Genomic DNA, 16,626 nt, shown 5'->3' on the forward strand with positions numbered 1-16,626 from the left:
AGTTTCAGTAAATGCCACACATTAAAGATAAGTATAGATATTCCAACATACACACATGCATTCATGCAGGGTTGCAAACTATGGCTGAAAATTAAGTGGAATAGATTAAGGGACGTATAAAGAAAATGAAAAAGAGTGATCCTGATTGCAACAACCTCATAAGCACGATCTCCTCTGGTTTTAAAATCAGTTAAGAGACCCTAGTAAGAGGGTCAGAGGCCGGCTGCCGTGACAAGGTTTCAGAGACTGCTGGATAAGCAGGGGTGAGTCCGTGTTGACATTTATATGTTGGTAACAGAATTTTAAAGTAGATTTAAAATTAATATGAATTGTGCAACATGAATTCTGAAATATCTGTAGAAGCCGGTGAAGGCATGTGAGAATAGGTGTGATATGTGAGCACCAGCTAGTCTTTGTTAGGAGCCTCGCTGCCACATTCTGCACTAATAGGAGATGAGCTTTGGAGGACTGAGAGATGCACCTGAAAAGTGAGTTACAATAATCAAGGTGAGGGAAAAGTGTGAACTACAAGTTCCAGATGATTGAATGACAGTAAAGGTTCAATTTTTTCAATATTTCTGAGGTGAAGGAAAAATGACTGGATGAGCTCTGAGGAGTGAGAGTAAACGTTAGTCAAAGATGATGCCAAAGTTTTTAGCATATGATTTCATGTTATTAGCAAGGGGGGCAAAGTAATGGCTAACCTCCTTAGAGAAACTGGGTCGAGCACTAGAACCTCAGTTTTACTGGAACTGAGATGGAGGAAATTTGAATACATACACTCAGTAATGGCAAAGAAGCATTTGTTGAGTCAGGAGACGCTGTCGAGGTTGCTGGGCTTCACAGAAAAGTATAGCTGTGTGTCATCTGTATAGCTGTGGTAGGAGATTCCATTAAAACCATTAGACAGGTGACCCAGGGGTAACGTATGTAAAGAAAACAGAACTGGTCCAGGGATTGAGCACGGGGGACTCTACATACGAGTGATGAGAACTTACACTGCAGCAGAGCTTGGGGAGAGTCTGTGCTGGCGGACATGGGTTACTGGACTGGTAGCCTGGTATCCTGATCATGGTGTGACACCGAGGTTGTGGATGGGTGTGTGCATGGGGGCCCAGCCCTGGCATGGGGGGCCTATAGTGCATTTGCGGAACTGAGGGTCCCTTCAAATGGCGGGGAGGTTCTTACATCCTTGCAGGTCTCTGTTCTCCAGGAGTTCACTCTGCAGGTGAGGGAGAGATATAGGAGAGCTGGAGAATGAATTCAACCTGGGTGTCTATTGTCTTATGTAGTCCGGAAGATAATTGGATGATGGGGTGGGGGTAGAGCCCCGGGCTCTGTGGGGCTTGGTGGTGCTACTGCTGTGGGTCCCGGTCCGGATGGGCCTGGACCCCCTGCCCTTGGTGGATTCCGGGGAATGGGGGCGCCTACTGGGGTCAGCAGGGGACCAGATAAGTCGAGCGGGACTAAAATAGAAAGCTCACCTTTATCTAAGTGTATTAAAATATCCTTAGTCAATAAAGCTGGTTCAGTGCTGTGGGTTTATCTGTAATCGGACTGGAATTTAAACGATAAACGACCTGACAGACTTTCTCAAGGATTTCAGAAATAAATGTGAGTTTGGAAATTGTCCTGTAAGTATCTGAAACAGTGGGATCTAAGGAGGGTTTTTCAGCAGAGCAAAGATGCTGGCTGTAATCTGGAAGGCGGCCAGATAAAAAGGATTGATTCATAATAGAAAGAATCTGGGGGAGATGAGGCATAACGCCTTTGATGAATTTAGGAGGGATAATGTCCGCTGGGCAGGATGACAGCGTCCATGTGTGAGACTATATTGAGAAGATCTGTCGAGGAAACCGGTTTAAAGTCGAAGAACAGGACGTGAACAGCAGACTGACGAGTCTGCTGATGGCGTCAAACAATAACCTTGGATTGTGTTTGTCGTTAATCAAATCAGCAAAATAAGATGTTCTCACATCTTTTATAAGCTGGTTGAGGATAGTTAGTAACTCCTTCACATGGGAGGGAGTCACTCTCACCTGCTGCACATCCTTTTCAGCTCGGTCTCTCTGCCTCTACAAGTCCTTCTCTCCTTCCTCAGAGTCCAGCCTCACTATAAACCTTACCTTTGCCTCATAATCACATTTATCTCAGTGTGATTCTCTCAGTGTTTAACATTTTCAGCATGTCAGGCTGTGCAATTCATTATTATGACTGTTTGTCCTTCAATCATGACTGTACTATGTAAAGCACCCAGATACTTACTGAGGTTATACATACTGTAACAGACTGCACCTCCTGTACAAAAGCCAAAGTTAGTGCAGTGGAACATTTGGTTAACTCAGAATTAAGGAAGAAGCAGGAAAATCCAAGCTCAGGCTGAAAGGCCGGAGTGTGTGAGGATAGCAGAACATCTGGTGTATTTGATAGAAATCCACTGAGTGATAGCTTTAAATAAAGTGTTTGTGGGTTTAATGCTGTGCTGGTGAAATCTCTGAACCACAAACATCACCCAGCGACTTTATGACCTGATATTTGATGAATTATTAACAGAGTTGTTCTCTAGTTTGATTCCTATCAGCCTGCCAAAGTTTAAAGTGCAGACTCAAACTTCCACCCATCCCAGCAACAATCACACGTTCACCTGGTCAGGTGTCAAAAATCAGCTTTATTTCACATTTACAAAACCATGAAGCCCACAGAGAGGTGTCTGTGTCCCAGAACATCTCCACCAGGAACAACACTGACGATACAAATATGGCAACAGGAAACAGAAATGTGTTTTCCTCAGTTTACAAAAACACACAGCAGTAAACGCATAGCACTTCCTGTCGGGACGTCCTCCTAGATCCGAAGACCAGACTACAGAACCACGATGAACCCAACCCGAAGCACTTTCTTTATTTTCTTACATAATATTAGCATGTGTTCATACGAAACATGGCCCAAGGTCAAAGTAATAACACTAGCATGTGAACGTGATCCAGAGTAATCTAAAGTAACCCAACGTAAAGTAATGTAGTCTCAAGCCTGCTCTTAGCACTCAGCTTCAACGCTGTTCTATATTTTTGTCATTACATTAGATTTATGTGGTCATCTCCTGTGGGCAGCACAGCTCACAGGTACAGAGTGCTGCCCCTCAGCGGGTTTAAAGAAGCTGGCCAATCAGAAGGAAGTGGGATTTTAAAGAAGGATGACTCTAAAGAGAGAGGAGCTAAAAGTGTTTATTGAGCTGAGAAGCCAGAGTTAAATAAAGTAAGGGTTTCTTTTTATTATTTTTGAATCACAGGAGGGTAATACAACTGAGTAGAGCTGCAGGTTAGCTGAATGGGTCTCCTTTAACGTGAAAGATGATCACATGACCCTTACTGATCTTTCAGTTCATTTAATCTTCGAGCTAAATCTGCAAACACCTGACTGCTTGGAACGAAATGGCATAAATCACCTGATTCAGACATCTGCTAATGTAAACGTGATGCCACCCTCTCCAGGTAACACCTGCAAAAACCCAAACAGGTAAGGCTGCTGAGTGGACCTTTATCGGCCCGTGTGAACACTGTCATGCTGTGGTTTAACCTGCCTGACTTCCATTCGTGCATGCTTCACTCATCCAGCCACTCTTCCCGCCCCTCCTTTGTTCTTCTTCCTTGCAGATGAACAGTCAGCAGGTGTTTAACCACAAAGAAACACTACACAGGTGATCATGAGAGTTTGGGGCAGCTCAGTTCCCACACAGCAGCTCAATGTCAACTTACACTGTATGTATTTATACACATGAATCCTCCGTCACCACACATCTGTCTGAATCTGAGCAGTCACGAATCCTTTTGAAGACAACACGGGGCCTGTTTCCATACCCCCCCCCCCCCCCCCCCCCCCCCCTCCTCCCCGTGACTCCAAGTAATCGTCATCATGTTTCTGTACCCAGCCAGCAGGAAGCTCCGTCTGCCCACTTTCTGTACACGTCCATGTAATGCATGATGTCACATCATCGCTCTCTGTCCTCTGTCTCATGTGGTTTTCTCCTTCTGGCTGCAGGTCCTGTCTGTAGCCTCTAGGTGGCGCTGAAGCGACTCCTGCACTGTGCTCTTCTGCTGGTCTTTGAGAGGCAGATTCCTCCGTTTGACGGGCAGCACGAATGCGACCAGAATGCAGCCGATGTGGAGGCTAAAGTACCAGGAACTGCAGAGAAGACGAAAATTCAGAAATGCTGCTATGAGCAGTCAAAGTTACACATGAATTAAACCTGGGTTAAACAAGGTTTAAACCTGGGCTGCACCAGCAGTAAATCTGGAATATATCTGGGTTAAACCTGGATTAAACTTGTATTAAACCTTGGTAAAACCTGATTTAAACCTGGGTTAAAGCTGTGTTAAACATGCATTAAACCTGGACTGAACCTTGATTAAACTTTGGTCAACCCTTTCTGACTTACTGACCTGTAGAACTTCATGGATGGACCCACAGACAGCAGGACAAAAGGTATCACCGTGTAGCAGATGGCAATCTGAGTGGCTGCCCACGTGATGACATCATAGACGAGTTTGTGGGTGGAGGAGTGCAGGAAGTATGGTCGAACGTTGTGTCTGACCTGAGGACGAGAAGTTAACATGGACGACTGCTAACATAGACAAAGGTCTCCTTTCAAAGGCTTAGCAGCAACATCAGTTAACAGCTAACTGCTAACAGATAATGTCTAACAGCTAACAGTTAGCGGCTAATAGCTAACAGCAGCTCACTGCTCTGGCTGCCAGCGTGATAACGATCCCTGTGAGGAAGGTGAGGTAATATCCTGGATAGGCTCCGTGCCACATGGCTGACAGGATGAAGGTGGCTGCTGTCGGATGGTAGGGACATCGCTCATAACACACCCTGTCAATCAGAGATAAGGGGTCAGAGGTCACAAACAGTAATTTTTACACATGCCAGGTACAGATTCCAGATCAGGTAACTGAGTGTGACCTTTTGAGCCAGTGTGCTGTCTGAATGTTCCAGTTGTCCAGGAAAACCTTGAAGCTGGTGGCAAACTGAAAGCAGACAGAGATCCATTAGACTGACGCTTATCAAGCCTTTTCAGTGACTCGTAAACTTGTCCAGGTCTGTGACGGTCCTGACCTCGATCTTCAGGATCCTCAGATTGGAGATGAGGTCCCAGCGAGCAGAGTCATCGCTGTCGTAACCGTTGAAGCCAAAGCCGGCAGCATTGTTGATGGCGTCAGCTGTAGCACAGATGAGACTGGTCAGAAATTTAGGTATGAACAGTGTGTTCATGCTAACAGTGAACCCAGCATTTTCTTTTAGCACACACGATTGGTTTCTCTACAGCACCACATGAAGGTTTTATCTGCACAAAGCAGATTTCAGCCACCCACCAAGCGTCCAGACGAAGTAGTACTTGGGTCTGGTAGTCAGCATGGACAGGTACAGGTAGACCACTTGAGCATAGAAAGGCGTGTTGGCGATGAAGTCGTCGTCGATGTTTCGCTCCACAGGGAAAACCTTACACACCGACAGAAACATCAGCAGGCAGAAGAAGGAGGTGGTGACCTTACGTACGACCTCCATCTGTGGAGAAACAGGGTATTCATTCAGGTTCAGTTTGTCTTAAATTCAGTCAACAATCACGAACAAAAGAAGAAATGGACTATGCTACTCAGTTTAAACATCTCAAAGGAAAATATCTTAAACCTGAATTCTGTTTAATGTCAAGCAGGGGGTGACTGCTCAGACTGTAAATACAAGTATACCTTAGTCATGCAACCTACGTTTGGGGAGGGCTCCCTCTGGCTCAGCTTGCTGCTGGACTTCCTGTTATCCTTGGGGTCTCTGTGGCGTCGAGGGTCTCCCTCGATGAAGCCGATGTAGTCGTTGTAGGAACAGGTGGGGCCGGCCAGGATCCCCATGAAGTTACAGTTGTAGCTGAAGTACTCCAGCAGACTGGGCATTCTCCTAAATACATAGAGGATTAAGACCATTTCGCCACAGTGCTTTATATTGGCGACTGTGAATGTTGTATGCTATGTAGCGGCGCTCAGAAAGAGGGCATGGAGAACTATTCAATTTTCAATTCAGTTTTATCTATACACCGCCAAAATACAACAACAACTGCCTCAAGGCGCTTTGTACTGTAAGGTAGACCCTACAATAATACAAAGAAAACAGAGAAAACCCCAACAACCATGGACCCCCTATGAGCAAGCACTCTGGTGACAGTGGGAAGGAAAAACTCCCTTTTAACAGGAAGAAACCTCCAGCAGAACCAGGCTGGGGTGAGGGGAGGAAGACAGGACAAAAGACACGCTGTGGAAGAGAGCCAGAGATTAATAATAAATGAAGCTTAAGTTTAATATGAAAGATCTGTCTGATGGCAAGATGTTTTGCGGATAATCTATGCTTTACTTTCCTACGCTGTCAAGCTCATTGCTGACATCACTGGTCTAGTCCAGTTATCAGCCAGCATTCTTCAGTCCAATCAGCCTCTACTCAGCGTACCTTAATTCTTATGTCTCATTTGTCATTCTCCCTTGCAGACCCCTACCCTACCCACCTCCTCCCCTCCTCTCTGCTTCCTCCACCTTACTCAAGCTGCATTCAAGACTCCACCTTCAACTCCAACACTAGCGCCTAGACTCCAGGTGGTGGTGGTGGTCTTGCCCTAATTCCTATTACTGCTGGGATTCTGTTCTTCTGTGGTGGGCCATCAGAGTCTAATCACCAAATAGCTTAATTAATTTCTGTATATCAATAAATAATGTTCAACTTCTTCTAATGATCTCTTCTTAACCAATGATTAAATGCAGAGAGGTGTATAAACACATAGTGAGTGAAGAAGAAACACCCAGTGCATTATGGAAATCCCCCAGTAGCCTACACCTATTGCAGCATAACTAAGGGAAGATTCAGGGTCACCTGATCCAGCCCTAACTATATGCTTTAGCAAAAAGGAAAGTTTGAAGCCTGATCTTAAATGTAGAGATAGTGTCTGTCTCCTGAATCCAAACGGGAAGCTGGTTCCATAGAAGAGGGGCCTGAAAACTGAAGGCTCTGCCTCCCATTCTACTTTTAAATACTCTAGGAACAACAAGTAAGCCTGCAGTGTGAGAGTGAAGTGCTCTAATGGGGTGATATGATACTATAAGGTCATTAAGATAAGATGGGACCCGATTATTCAAGACCTTGTATGTGAGGAGCAGGATTTTAAATTTGCGATTTAACAGGGAGCCAATGAAGGGGAGGCGGTATAGGAGAACCTGAACACAGAACAAAGAGCTAATGTGACTGGCTTAGTGAGACTTGTAGTAAAGCAGAATCACCATGACGACCGCTCTGAAGTCTGTTTGGCTGGTTTTAACTTTACTCTTATGGTTTGAACACAAAGCAAAGTAAAGTGTGTGTGTCTCATTAGCACAGAGATCTGTGTCAGTGTGTGACTGTACCTCAGGTGTCCACAGTTCATTGATAATTATCAGACTGTGCTTCAGGTTGGAGTGACGTGGAGGTAATGTAACGGGTAGTGTAAGAAATTACTTTCTCCAGTGAGTAATTAAGTAACGTACTACATTACTTTTAATAAAAGTAACAAGTAATGTGCAATAGATTACTTTTTTGAGTAACAATCTAACACTGTCTTGATGCATGCTCAATCATCCAGGTAAGTAAATCCCACAAGGTTGATTCTGTTCATCTGGATGTAGCATTTTTAGTGGAAGAAACATTTAGTCATTAATCCAGGTGACTTCTTCAGTCTCAGCTGACTGCAGGTTTCCCCAATTTTATAAACAGTACATTTGCACAATAATTGAAACCAGCCCACTGAATGCACAATGGGCTATGAGGTCGGTTTATGATCATTAATATACAAATTGTCATGACCACTGATCAATGGCCATGAATACCACTCGCAGAGAGTTTGGGAACGGCAATCACAACAGTGTAAGATGGTGACAGATGTACCCTTAGGCCCCCTGCTCGATTCAAAGATGGTCTTTCCCTTTTCACGTAAATGGCCTCCCTGTCCAGGATGTGTACATCCTCATTATTGAAAGAGTGTCCACTGGCCTGTAGGTGTAAATAGACTGCGGAGTCCTGGCCTGACGAGGTAACTCTTCTGTGTTGTGCCATCCACTTGGCCAGAGGTTGTTTGGGTATAAATCATGACAATCCTCCTGGCACTTAACAGCATACACTACATTACTCTGTTTGTGTCGGGGGACCCGATCCTTGGGGTGGACCAATTTTTGGCACAGCGTGTTTTGGGGTTTAAAAGACACAGAGACTGTTCCAAAACTCTTGACACATACGGGATCACTACATGGGTGAAACTGGGGAACCTATGGCACACCCATGTTTCTGCCTTTAGTACTGACCCTTGTATGTGAAATAGGTGGAATTAAGACACAGTTCCAAAAGCAAACTTGGTCGATGCTGAGAGTGTTCCTGTTGCTGAGGTTGGGGTCATCCCGTAATCTCTTACGAACTACCTCCAACTCTTCAGTGACTGGAACACAAGTGAAGAGAGATGTAAAATCGTATGAGACCATTGTTTCATCTGCCTCCATAATGACATCTCTCACTTTCTCAATAAAATCTAAGGTGTTCTGGATGTGGTGTTCAGAGCTGCCTACCATTGATTGATTAATGATGAAGGAACTGACTTCACAGCCCATTGTTCATTCAGTGGGCTAGTTTCAATTATTGTGCAAATGTACTGTTTATAAGATTGGGGAAACCTGCAGTCAGGTGACACTGAAGAAGTCACTTGGATGAGTGACGAAACGTCCAGATGAACAGAATCAACCTTGGGAACTCCAACACTGCCGATAACGTGAAGAAAAATGAAGGCCACAGAATGAGGATTGTTATGCAAAGATCTACTAAGAGCAGGAAGAAGGAAATTCAAATGGTTCGGCTATCTCATGAGATCTGAAGGACTGATCCAGTAAACGACCAGGGAAAGTGACCCAGCCGAGTCCTAACCCCTACGCTCGAGTTTGATCAAGTATTTTTTGTTTTTAGTTTAGGTGAAGCTATTTTTTTGTACTAAACCGGTTTTGCAGCTGGAAGTTGCATCACTTTTAGGCAGAAGTTTTAGGGCGGAGATACCTTTGACTGACAAGCATCTACCATGGGCAGCTGTGGCTACAATGTAGCTTGCCATCACCAGTGTGTGAATGTGTGTGTGAATGGGTGGATGACTGAATGTAGTGTAAAGCGCTTTGGGGTCCATAGGGACTAAGTAAAGCGCTATTCAAATACAGGCCATTTACCATTTACCATGGAGGCATGCATTTTGTCTTAAGCTCCACCCTCCTGCCTAAACACGGTGGTTTCTGCTCCAGTAAATGATGTTTCTACTTGAACAAACCTTATTGCCAGAATCTTCTGTCCCGCAGTCAGATGTTCCTCCTTCCGAGCCATTCCTGTCAGAAACACAGAGGGGACAGTAAAACCTGCAGGATTTACCGAAAACAGCCTGTCCGAGAGTGCAGCTCACCGTCGTGGATCTCAAACGCCAGGCTGGTGATCTTCTGAGTGATGACCATCATGGGGCTACAGAGAGGGCAGAGGCAGAGATTAGAACCCGGACACGGGGAGGCGGTTAGGTCTGAATGGGCCGCAGAGCGGAGGCGTTACCCTGTGAAGTCGGCAGTGTACATGCCGTAGTCAAAGACGTACACTCGAGTGATCTGACACAGGCTCAGGTATGTGAGCGCCACCACCAGGCAGTACCTGGAAAAACACAGAGAGCAGGCCGTTATTCAATGGACATCGGTGGTCCTGACGGCCTCACTGAGGTCTGATGACTTCTGTGATGATCTGGCTCACTCCGGTTTCTGGCTGTAGCTCATGTGAAGCTCCACGAGTTTAAGACCTTCACCAGTCTGAAGTTTCCATCCTTTTTAGGACAGAACACCCGCTGCAGTCATGTTCGTTTACTTTTACGACATCAGAATCTGTGGAAGTCCTTTTGTGCCAGTATTCATGACCTAATTTTCCCAGAGCTGGTCCAAGTGTGGGCTGCTCTCCTGACGTCACAGGTGATAAAAAGTTTCCTCATTGACCCTGAGCTTCTTAAAAACTCGTTAGCAGCGTTTTAATACGTGTTGTGTGTGACGCTCACTTGTGCATGTGTTCGACTCCGGTGAGAATCATGATGCCGTAGGTGAGTCCGCTCTGAACCAGGAAGTGGAGAGCATACCTGTAAAAAAAGAACACAGAGCATCATTTCCAGACACCAGCTGACCAGAACACATGACGTATCTGCTGCTCCTGTGACGGATGCTCACATTAAACATAACGAGCTTGGTGTACGAACAGTAACCTCTGGGAGCCAACGCTCAGGCTGCTCTCAACACTCAGTTTATCACAGCATTTTTTACTCTGGGATCTGGATGATGTCATAGAGAGCTTGTTTTAGGGTCATCTGAGACACAGAGCCAATCAGAAGAAAGCTGTCTTAAAGGGGGAGGGGCTAAAAAAATTTTTTTCAGATAGCGAGAGAAGGAAAGAAGGATTATTATGACTGTTAGTCATGCAAAGCTGCTCTAACAGCGGCTTCTTATTTAGTCCGGTCACATCATGTTTTTTGCTCCTAACACGTTGTTATTGTGTAATTTTTCCTTTACAGCTGAGATGAGCGACGCAGGCGTGACATTAAACCTCTATCAGAGCTCTGATTGGTTCAATTTTAGAATAAGTCAGACTTTGGAGAGCTCAGTTTTATTAATCCTGGGTCAAGGTCGGTCTTACCAGCCAAAGCAGAACATGGCAAAGTAGAGTCCCAGCAGCGTGGCCACCGCGTGTCGGATGATGGGACTGGTCTTACTGGGATGGAGGAAGAGACGAAACCAAAAGGCGGAGATCAGAGCGCAGAGCTGGCATGCCACGAAGTTCACCTGCAGGCGAAGCAAACAGACAGCGCGTCATTGGTGCTTCATGACGTCCAGGTGAGAGAGGGCATACCCGCCCACTGTTGGACTGCTCCGCCTCCCTCAGGCTGAACCCTCACCTGTTCTAACACCTTCACAGAGGGGCACTGGATGCTCATGGCCTAATCCTGCCTGCGTCCCGCTGATGGGACCAAACCTGAGCATCACCGCCCCCTCCTGGGTGCCAGAGAGGAGTCACATGACTCTTTCACAACCAACAAAGGCACAAAATGGCTGCCTTTTTCTCCAAGCAGCTCCTCCTGCAGGAGGGGGAACAGGGGGATCTTCATCATCAACACAGTAACAGCCATGTTATTGTCCAGTCACGGTCTGCTACAGAGTACTACCAGAATACTATCAAAATAACATCAGAGTACTACCAGAATAACACCAGAGTAGTACCAGAATAACATCAGAGTACCACCAGAATAACACCAGAGTACCACCAGAATACTACTAAAATACCATCAGAATAGTACTAAAATAACATCAGTCAGAAGTTTTTATCAGCGTGTCCTGAAATATAAGACATTACAGGATGCCTCGAAGTTACCTAAACTATACTCGGGCAGGTTTTACTGTGTCTGTCCCAAAGTACACATACTGAGTCAGGATGATGGGAAGAAGGAGCAGCAAGAATTTCGGGCTTTGATCTTTTACAAGTTTGAGATTTTCATGTTTGAATGTGCAAAAAAGGACTGAAAGTTTGCTGATGCAGCAGTTTTCAAAAAGTGCTCTCTAAGTGGTATGGGTAAGGGGTAAACTGATAAAAGCAACTATAAGATATATGAGTGTGTCATTAATCTGTATTCTAGTATTTCAGTTCAAACAATCACTGTGAAACTTATTTGTTTGTTGTTTAACAACTCTGTGTGTATCTGTTCTTCTTTGTTGCTTCAATTGAATAAAAATATCTTTGAGAAAAAAGTGCTCTGTAGTATTCTTTATAGTACTGTCAGAGTATCTGTAGTTCTCTCTGTAGTACTGTCAGAGTATCTACAAACTGTTTAAAGGTTACAGCCGCCGTGTGTTCACACTATGGACCATAAATGTTTATGAAAATCGGAGACAGTCGAGCAGAAGATGAAATGTGCTGTTTGAGATGGAGTGACCTTGGTGAGGGATGGACCTCCTGGCCTCCTTCTCAGAGTGCCTCTGGCAGCACCTACTTCCTGCCTCGGAGGGTGGAACTGACACCAGAGCCTCAGATCTTCCACGTAGAGGCGTGAAACTCGTTGTGCAGTGTAGAAACAGGATTTCTCTCTGCATACTCACACACGATGACATCAGCCCACAGGTGATACTGGTATCATCAGTACTTACCCGTGAAACCAGTAAACTGAAGCAGCTGGTCACCTGAACCGGCTCCAGAGGCCTGGCTGCCAGCCAGTCAGAGGGTAGGAGCCTGCAGCTCACCAGGATTACCTGGTGAAGGTCCACACAACCACACTGATCTACGATCTGCTGAGCGAGCAGCTGCTCCACCCCCTCTGAGCTCTGGACTGAAGAATGACCAATCAGGAGCAGACGTTCTGTGTGGAGGTCATGGCTGTGCCTGGTTATCACCTGAGCAACACCTGCGTCAGAGAAGCTCCACACCTGACCCCAGCGCAGCCGACACCTCCGCCCATAGAAAGGTGGAGCCTCAGCAGCATCAGGGGTTACAGATACCCCCCACCCCAACCCCGCCCACCACCACCACTGACATTACTTCCCTCTTCATGATCATCACAATAGAAACCGTCCGCACATAAATCCACTTCCTCCTCCTCCTCCTCACGTGAATGAGCAGCATGAAGCCTCTCCTCCATCACAGCTGCTGGAGTCTGCACGAGGCCCCTACCGTTTATTTTTAAGGACAAAGCCCTCCTCCCTCCCCCGTCCTCGCCTCTCTTTGTCCACCCGTCCCGGACCTCCGGAGCGGCCGCCGCCGGGGTCCGGGGCTCGGGCCCGGGGTGGAGGTCCGGGCTCCGGCAGCTCTTACCTGGTCCAGCGGCAGGTCGGTGAGCTCGCTGAGCGGCTGCAGAAGGCTGGAGCCTGTACAGGCCGTGGATGGAGCTCCGTCGTCGGCCATAGCTCCGATGTGAGGCCGGCCGTGCTGCTTCTGATTCCGGCTGCAGCTGCGCAGAGGCGGCGGTGACTCCGTGATCCACCGGCGGTCCGTGCCCGTGCGTCTGCGCGTGCTTCTCTGCTTCCTGCTCCTCCTCCTCTCCCCCTCCGTCTGCCTCCTTCTCCTCCTGCTTTCTCTTCAGCTCAGTCTCAAGAAACATCTGTTGGCATCTGGATGAAGAACACACACGCAGAGACTCAAACAAACACACACACACACACACACACACACACACACAAGCCCGTTCAGCTATCTTAGTGAGGACCTTCATTAACATAATGGTTTGACACTAAAACCACATTTTGAGCCTCAAAAAGGACTTCAAACTTGTGAGGACCGGTGCGTGTGTGTCCTCACAAGTATAGTAGAATGCAGATTTCGGTCCTCACAAAGATAGCTAGACAGGAACACACCAACACACATAAACAGCTCACGTCATCTGAAGGCAAAGTCTTTGTTTCATCGTGTGAGTCTGGAAGGTCAAAACTGACAAAAAAGGAAATCAATAACTAATTAATTAATTAATTAATAAATCCATTCATTTAAGAAAAACACACACATCTATCGGTCGCACTCAAAACTGAGGCACTGTTGGTGTGAGCCATTCGTGATTTTACTCTGTGTTTGTGTCTCTGTTCTGAGCGCACGTAGAAAAAAAAAAACAAAAATCAGCTCACTACGTACTGCATTCCGGAAACACGGTCCAGAATGCAGCTAAATCCAGTGGAGTGGTTTGGTTTAAACCAGATTAAAAAGAATAATGGTCTTAAAAAATTATATATTTTAAAATAAAATAATTAAACATACTAACCGAAAATGGATTTAGCTACATTCTGGACCGTGTTTCTGGAAAAGAGTAGCTAGCGAGCTGATTGGAGACCGTAACAGCCAATCAGAATTTTTGCATCCAAGTCTGTGATTGTTTGGTTTTGTGTCACACCCTATAACGGTGTACAGAAAGTTGAGCGTGCACGAAGCAGAGATCTTGTGAGCGCAAACGACACACTGAGAGCAGGTCCGCAGATGTCTGTCAGCACACAGAGCAGAGATCTGAGCAAGAGCAAATGCCAACAACTGAGTGAGAGGGGCTGTTATTGTGTATATGGATAACAGGAAACACTGAAATACATTCCTTGCACGCAGCAATGAATTTTGTTCGCTCAAATCAAACTTTTCTTCGCTCAAAATAATTTTCTTCTCCAAATGCAACATTTGCGCTTGCAAATCTTTTGTTTTACACGCGCTCAGAATAGAGGAAAAAAATAACGCTATAGAGGTGCAACGACTGCACAGTTATTGATCTGATGTGGAGACAGACTTGTTGATGGACAGTAAATGTCCATCGCCCAGTAGCACTCACCTGCATTGCCATGAAGTGCTTTGAGCACATAGTCAAAGCTCACATCACATCCTTTCTCCCTGCTTCACTTGATCCGCTCCAGTTTCACACCTTCTATGCACGCTCTGATAAATATATATCTCAGGAGCTTTTGCTGGAAGAGGACAGCTGCCCTCTTCAGATATCTCAGGCAGTCGTGTGTAAATACTTCAGAAAAGTAAACACCCGGAAAGCTCCTGGACCAGACAACATTCCAGGTCGTGTTTTAAAAGCGTGTGCCCATGAGCTGGCAGATGTCTTCACAGACATTTTTAACCTTTTCCCTGCTCCAGTCTGCTGTCCCAAAGAAAACTAATGTGAGCTGGCTAAATGACTATCGCCCAGTAGCACTCACCTCCATTGCCATGAAGTACTTTGAGCGCATAGTCATAGTCATCACATCCTTACTCCCTGCTTCACTTGATCGGCTCTAGTTTGACTACAGGCCCAGCAGATCTACAGACGATGCAATAGCAGTTGCACTTCACACTGCTCTCTCTCACCTGGACCAGAAAAACACATATGTGCAGATGCTGTTCATAGACTATAGCTCCACCTTCAACACTATCATACCATCCAGACTTGTCATGAAAGTCCGTGACCTGAACATCAACTCCTCCCTGTGCAGCTGGATCCTGGACTTCCTGACAGACAGACCCCAGGTGGTTCGGATTGGCAGAAACACCTCATCCACACTCACAATCAGCACAGGTGCCCCCCAGGGATGTGTGCTCAGCCCCCTGCTGTACACTCTGTTCAACCATGACTACAACTGCTGTACACTCTGTTCAACCATGACTACAACCATGACAACACACAGCTACAACACCATCATCAAATTTGCAGGCGACACCACCATCATCGGCTGCATTTCTGATGGAGATGGGACGGCATACAGGGCAGAGGTGAGAGCCCTGACATCATGGTGCCGCGACAACAACCTGCTGCTTAATGTCAGCAAAACCAAGGAGCTCATCGTGGATTACAGGAGACTGCAGAGAGGAGCCCACACCCCCATCCACATCGAAAGAGCAGAGGTGGAGAGAGTCAGCTGCCTCAGAATCCTGGGCATCAACATCAGCGAGGATCTGAGATGGTCACACCATGTTGGTGTGATCACAAAAGCAGCAAGACTCTTCTTCCTGCGGTGCCTCAGAAGATTCAGCATGAACCCCAGAATACTTACAAACTAATATCAATGCACCATTGAAAGTATTCTGACTGGCTGCATCACCACCTGGTACGGCAGCTGTAATGCTCTGGACCGCAAAGCTCTGCAGAGGGTGGTGAGATCAGCGCAGCGCATCACCAGAACTGAGCTGCCAGCCATGCAGGATCTCTACAGACAGCGCTACACGAGGAAGACATAGCGGATCCTCCCTGATCCCAGCCACCCCAGCCACAGACTTTTCACACTCCTGCCGTCCGGCAGGCGGTTCAGGAGCATCCAGACCTGCACTACCAGACACAGAGACAGCTTCTACAAGCTACTTCACAAGCCATCAGACTTTTGAACTGCTGACATTCCATACACACCACTACACACTCACTACAATTACAGGACTCTCCACACTGTCACTTCAAGAAATGCTACTTAAATGCTCATTGCACAACTTTTGTACAACCTATAAATACTCTTGCACAAACTTGTAAATACCAACTTGTCTTAAATGTAAATACCAACTCGTCTTAAATTCTCTAATATTTAATACCTTTTTCCTCTCCTTTTCTCCTTTTCATTATTATTATTATTATTATTATTATTATTATTATTATTATTATTATTACTACCACTGCTAATTTCTGTTATTTTCTTCTCAATATAACTGCACACTCTCTATATGCTCATGTAAAGCTGAGGAGCACGAGCCAAAGAATTTCATTATAGATAAATGTGGCTACACTGTTTATCTGTAAATGACAATAAAACTTGAAACTAGAAATATAATAAATACAAGGTCACAAACTAGCTCAGAAAGTTAGGAATAACACAAACCAATAAATGTAAAAAAAAATAGAATAAAAGTGGTAATAAAATGTAAAACGTGAGTCTGAATCCCTCTCACGGACCGTGAAGTAAACTGAGGCGTTAATGCCGTTTGTTAAACAGGTAAATGATCCAGCTGCAGTTCAGCCGGCTAGCCAGCAGATGGCATTCAAGCTGAACTGCGTACAGACCTGCTAAAGAGTAGTGATGGGATTTCCGACTC

At 45.8% G+C, this 16,626-nt stretch overlaps 1 protein-coding gene across 1 annotated transcript; it reads right to left on the reverse strand.

Moving 5' to 3' along the window:
* Positions 1–3,893: 3,893 nt before the first annotated feature.
* mboat2b (membrane bound O-acyltransferase domain containing 2b) lies at positions 3,894–13,269 on the reverse strand. The gene is made up of 13 exons (XM_063496352.2): positions 12,913–13,269; positions 10,750–10,895; positions 10,121–10,198; positions 9,634–9,729; positions 9,494–9,549; positions 9,365–9,419; positions 5,766–5,949; positions 5,373–5,565; positions 5,116–5,219; positions 4,963–5,027; positions 4,740–4,872; positions 4,440–4,591; positions 3,894–4,182 (listed from the first exon to the last, which is right to left on the reverse strand). Exons 1-13 carry the CDS (start codon positions 13,000–13,002, stop codon positions 4,011–4,013), a joined length of 1,524 nt encoding a protein of 507 aa, XP_063352422.1. The 5' UTR covers positions 13,003–13,269; the 3' UTR covers positions 3,894–4,010.
* Positions 13,270–16,626: the final 3,357 nt, after the last annotated feature.

The sequence above is a fragment of the Pelmatolapia mariae genome, linkage group LG15 (genome assembly GCF_036321145.2).
Source record: "Pelmatolapia mariae isolate MD_Pm_ZW linkage group LG15, Pm_UMD_F_2, whole genome shotgun sequence".
Taxonomy (NCBI): Eukaryota; Metazoa; Chordata; class Actinopteri; order Cichliformes; family Cichlidae; genus Pelmatolapia; species Pelmatolapia mariae.

Coding starts and splice junctions, on each gene's coding strand:
- mboat2b (XM_063496352.2), bottom strand. CDS start 13,002: ATGGCCGACGACGGAGCTCCATCCACGGCCTGTACAGGCTCCAGCCTT. Junction 5,220..5,372: donor CTACTTCGTCTGGACGCTTG/GTGGGTGGCTGA, acceptor TCTGTGCTACAG/CTGACGCCATCAACAATGCT. Junction 4,873..4,962: donor ACAGCACACTGGCTCAAAAG/GTCACACTCAGT, acceptor TCTGATTGACAG/GGTGTGTTATGAGCGATGTC.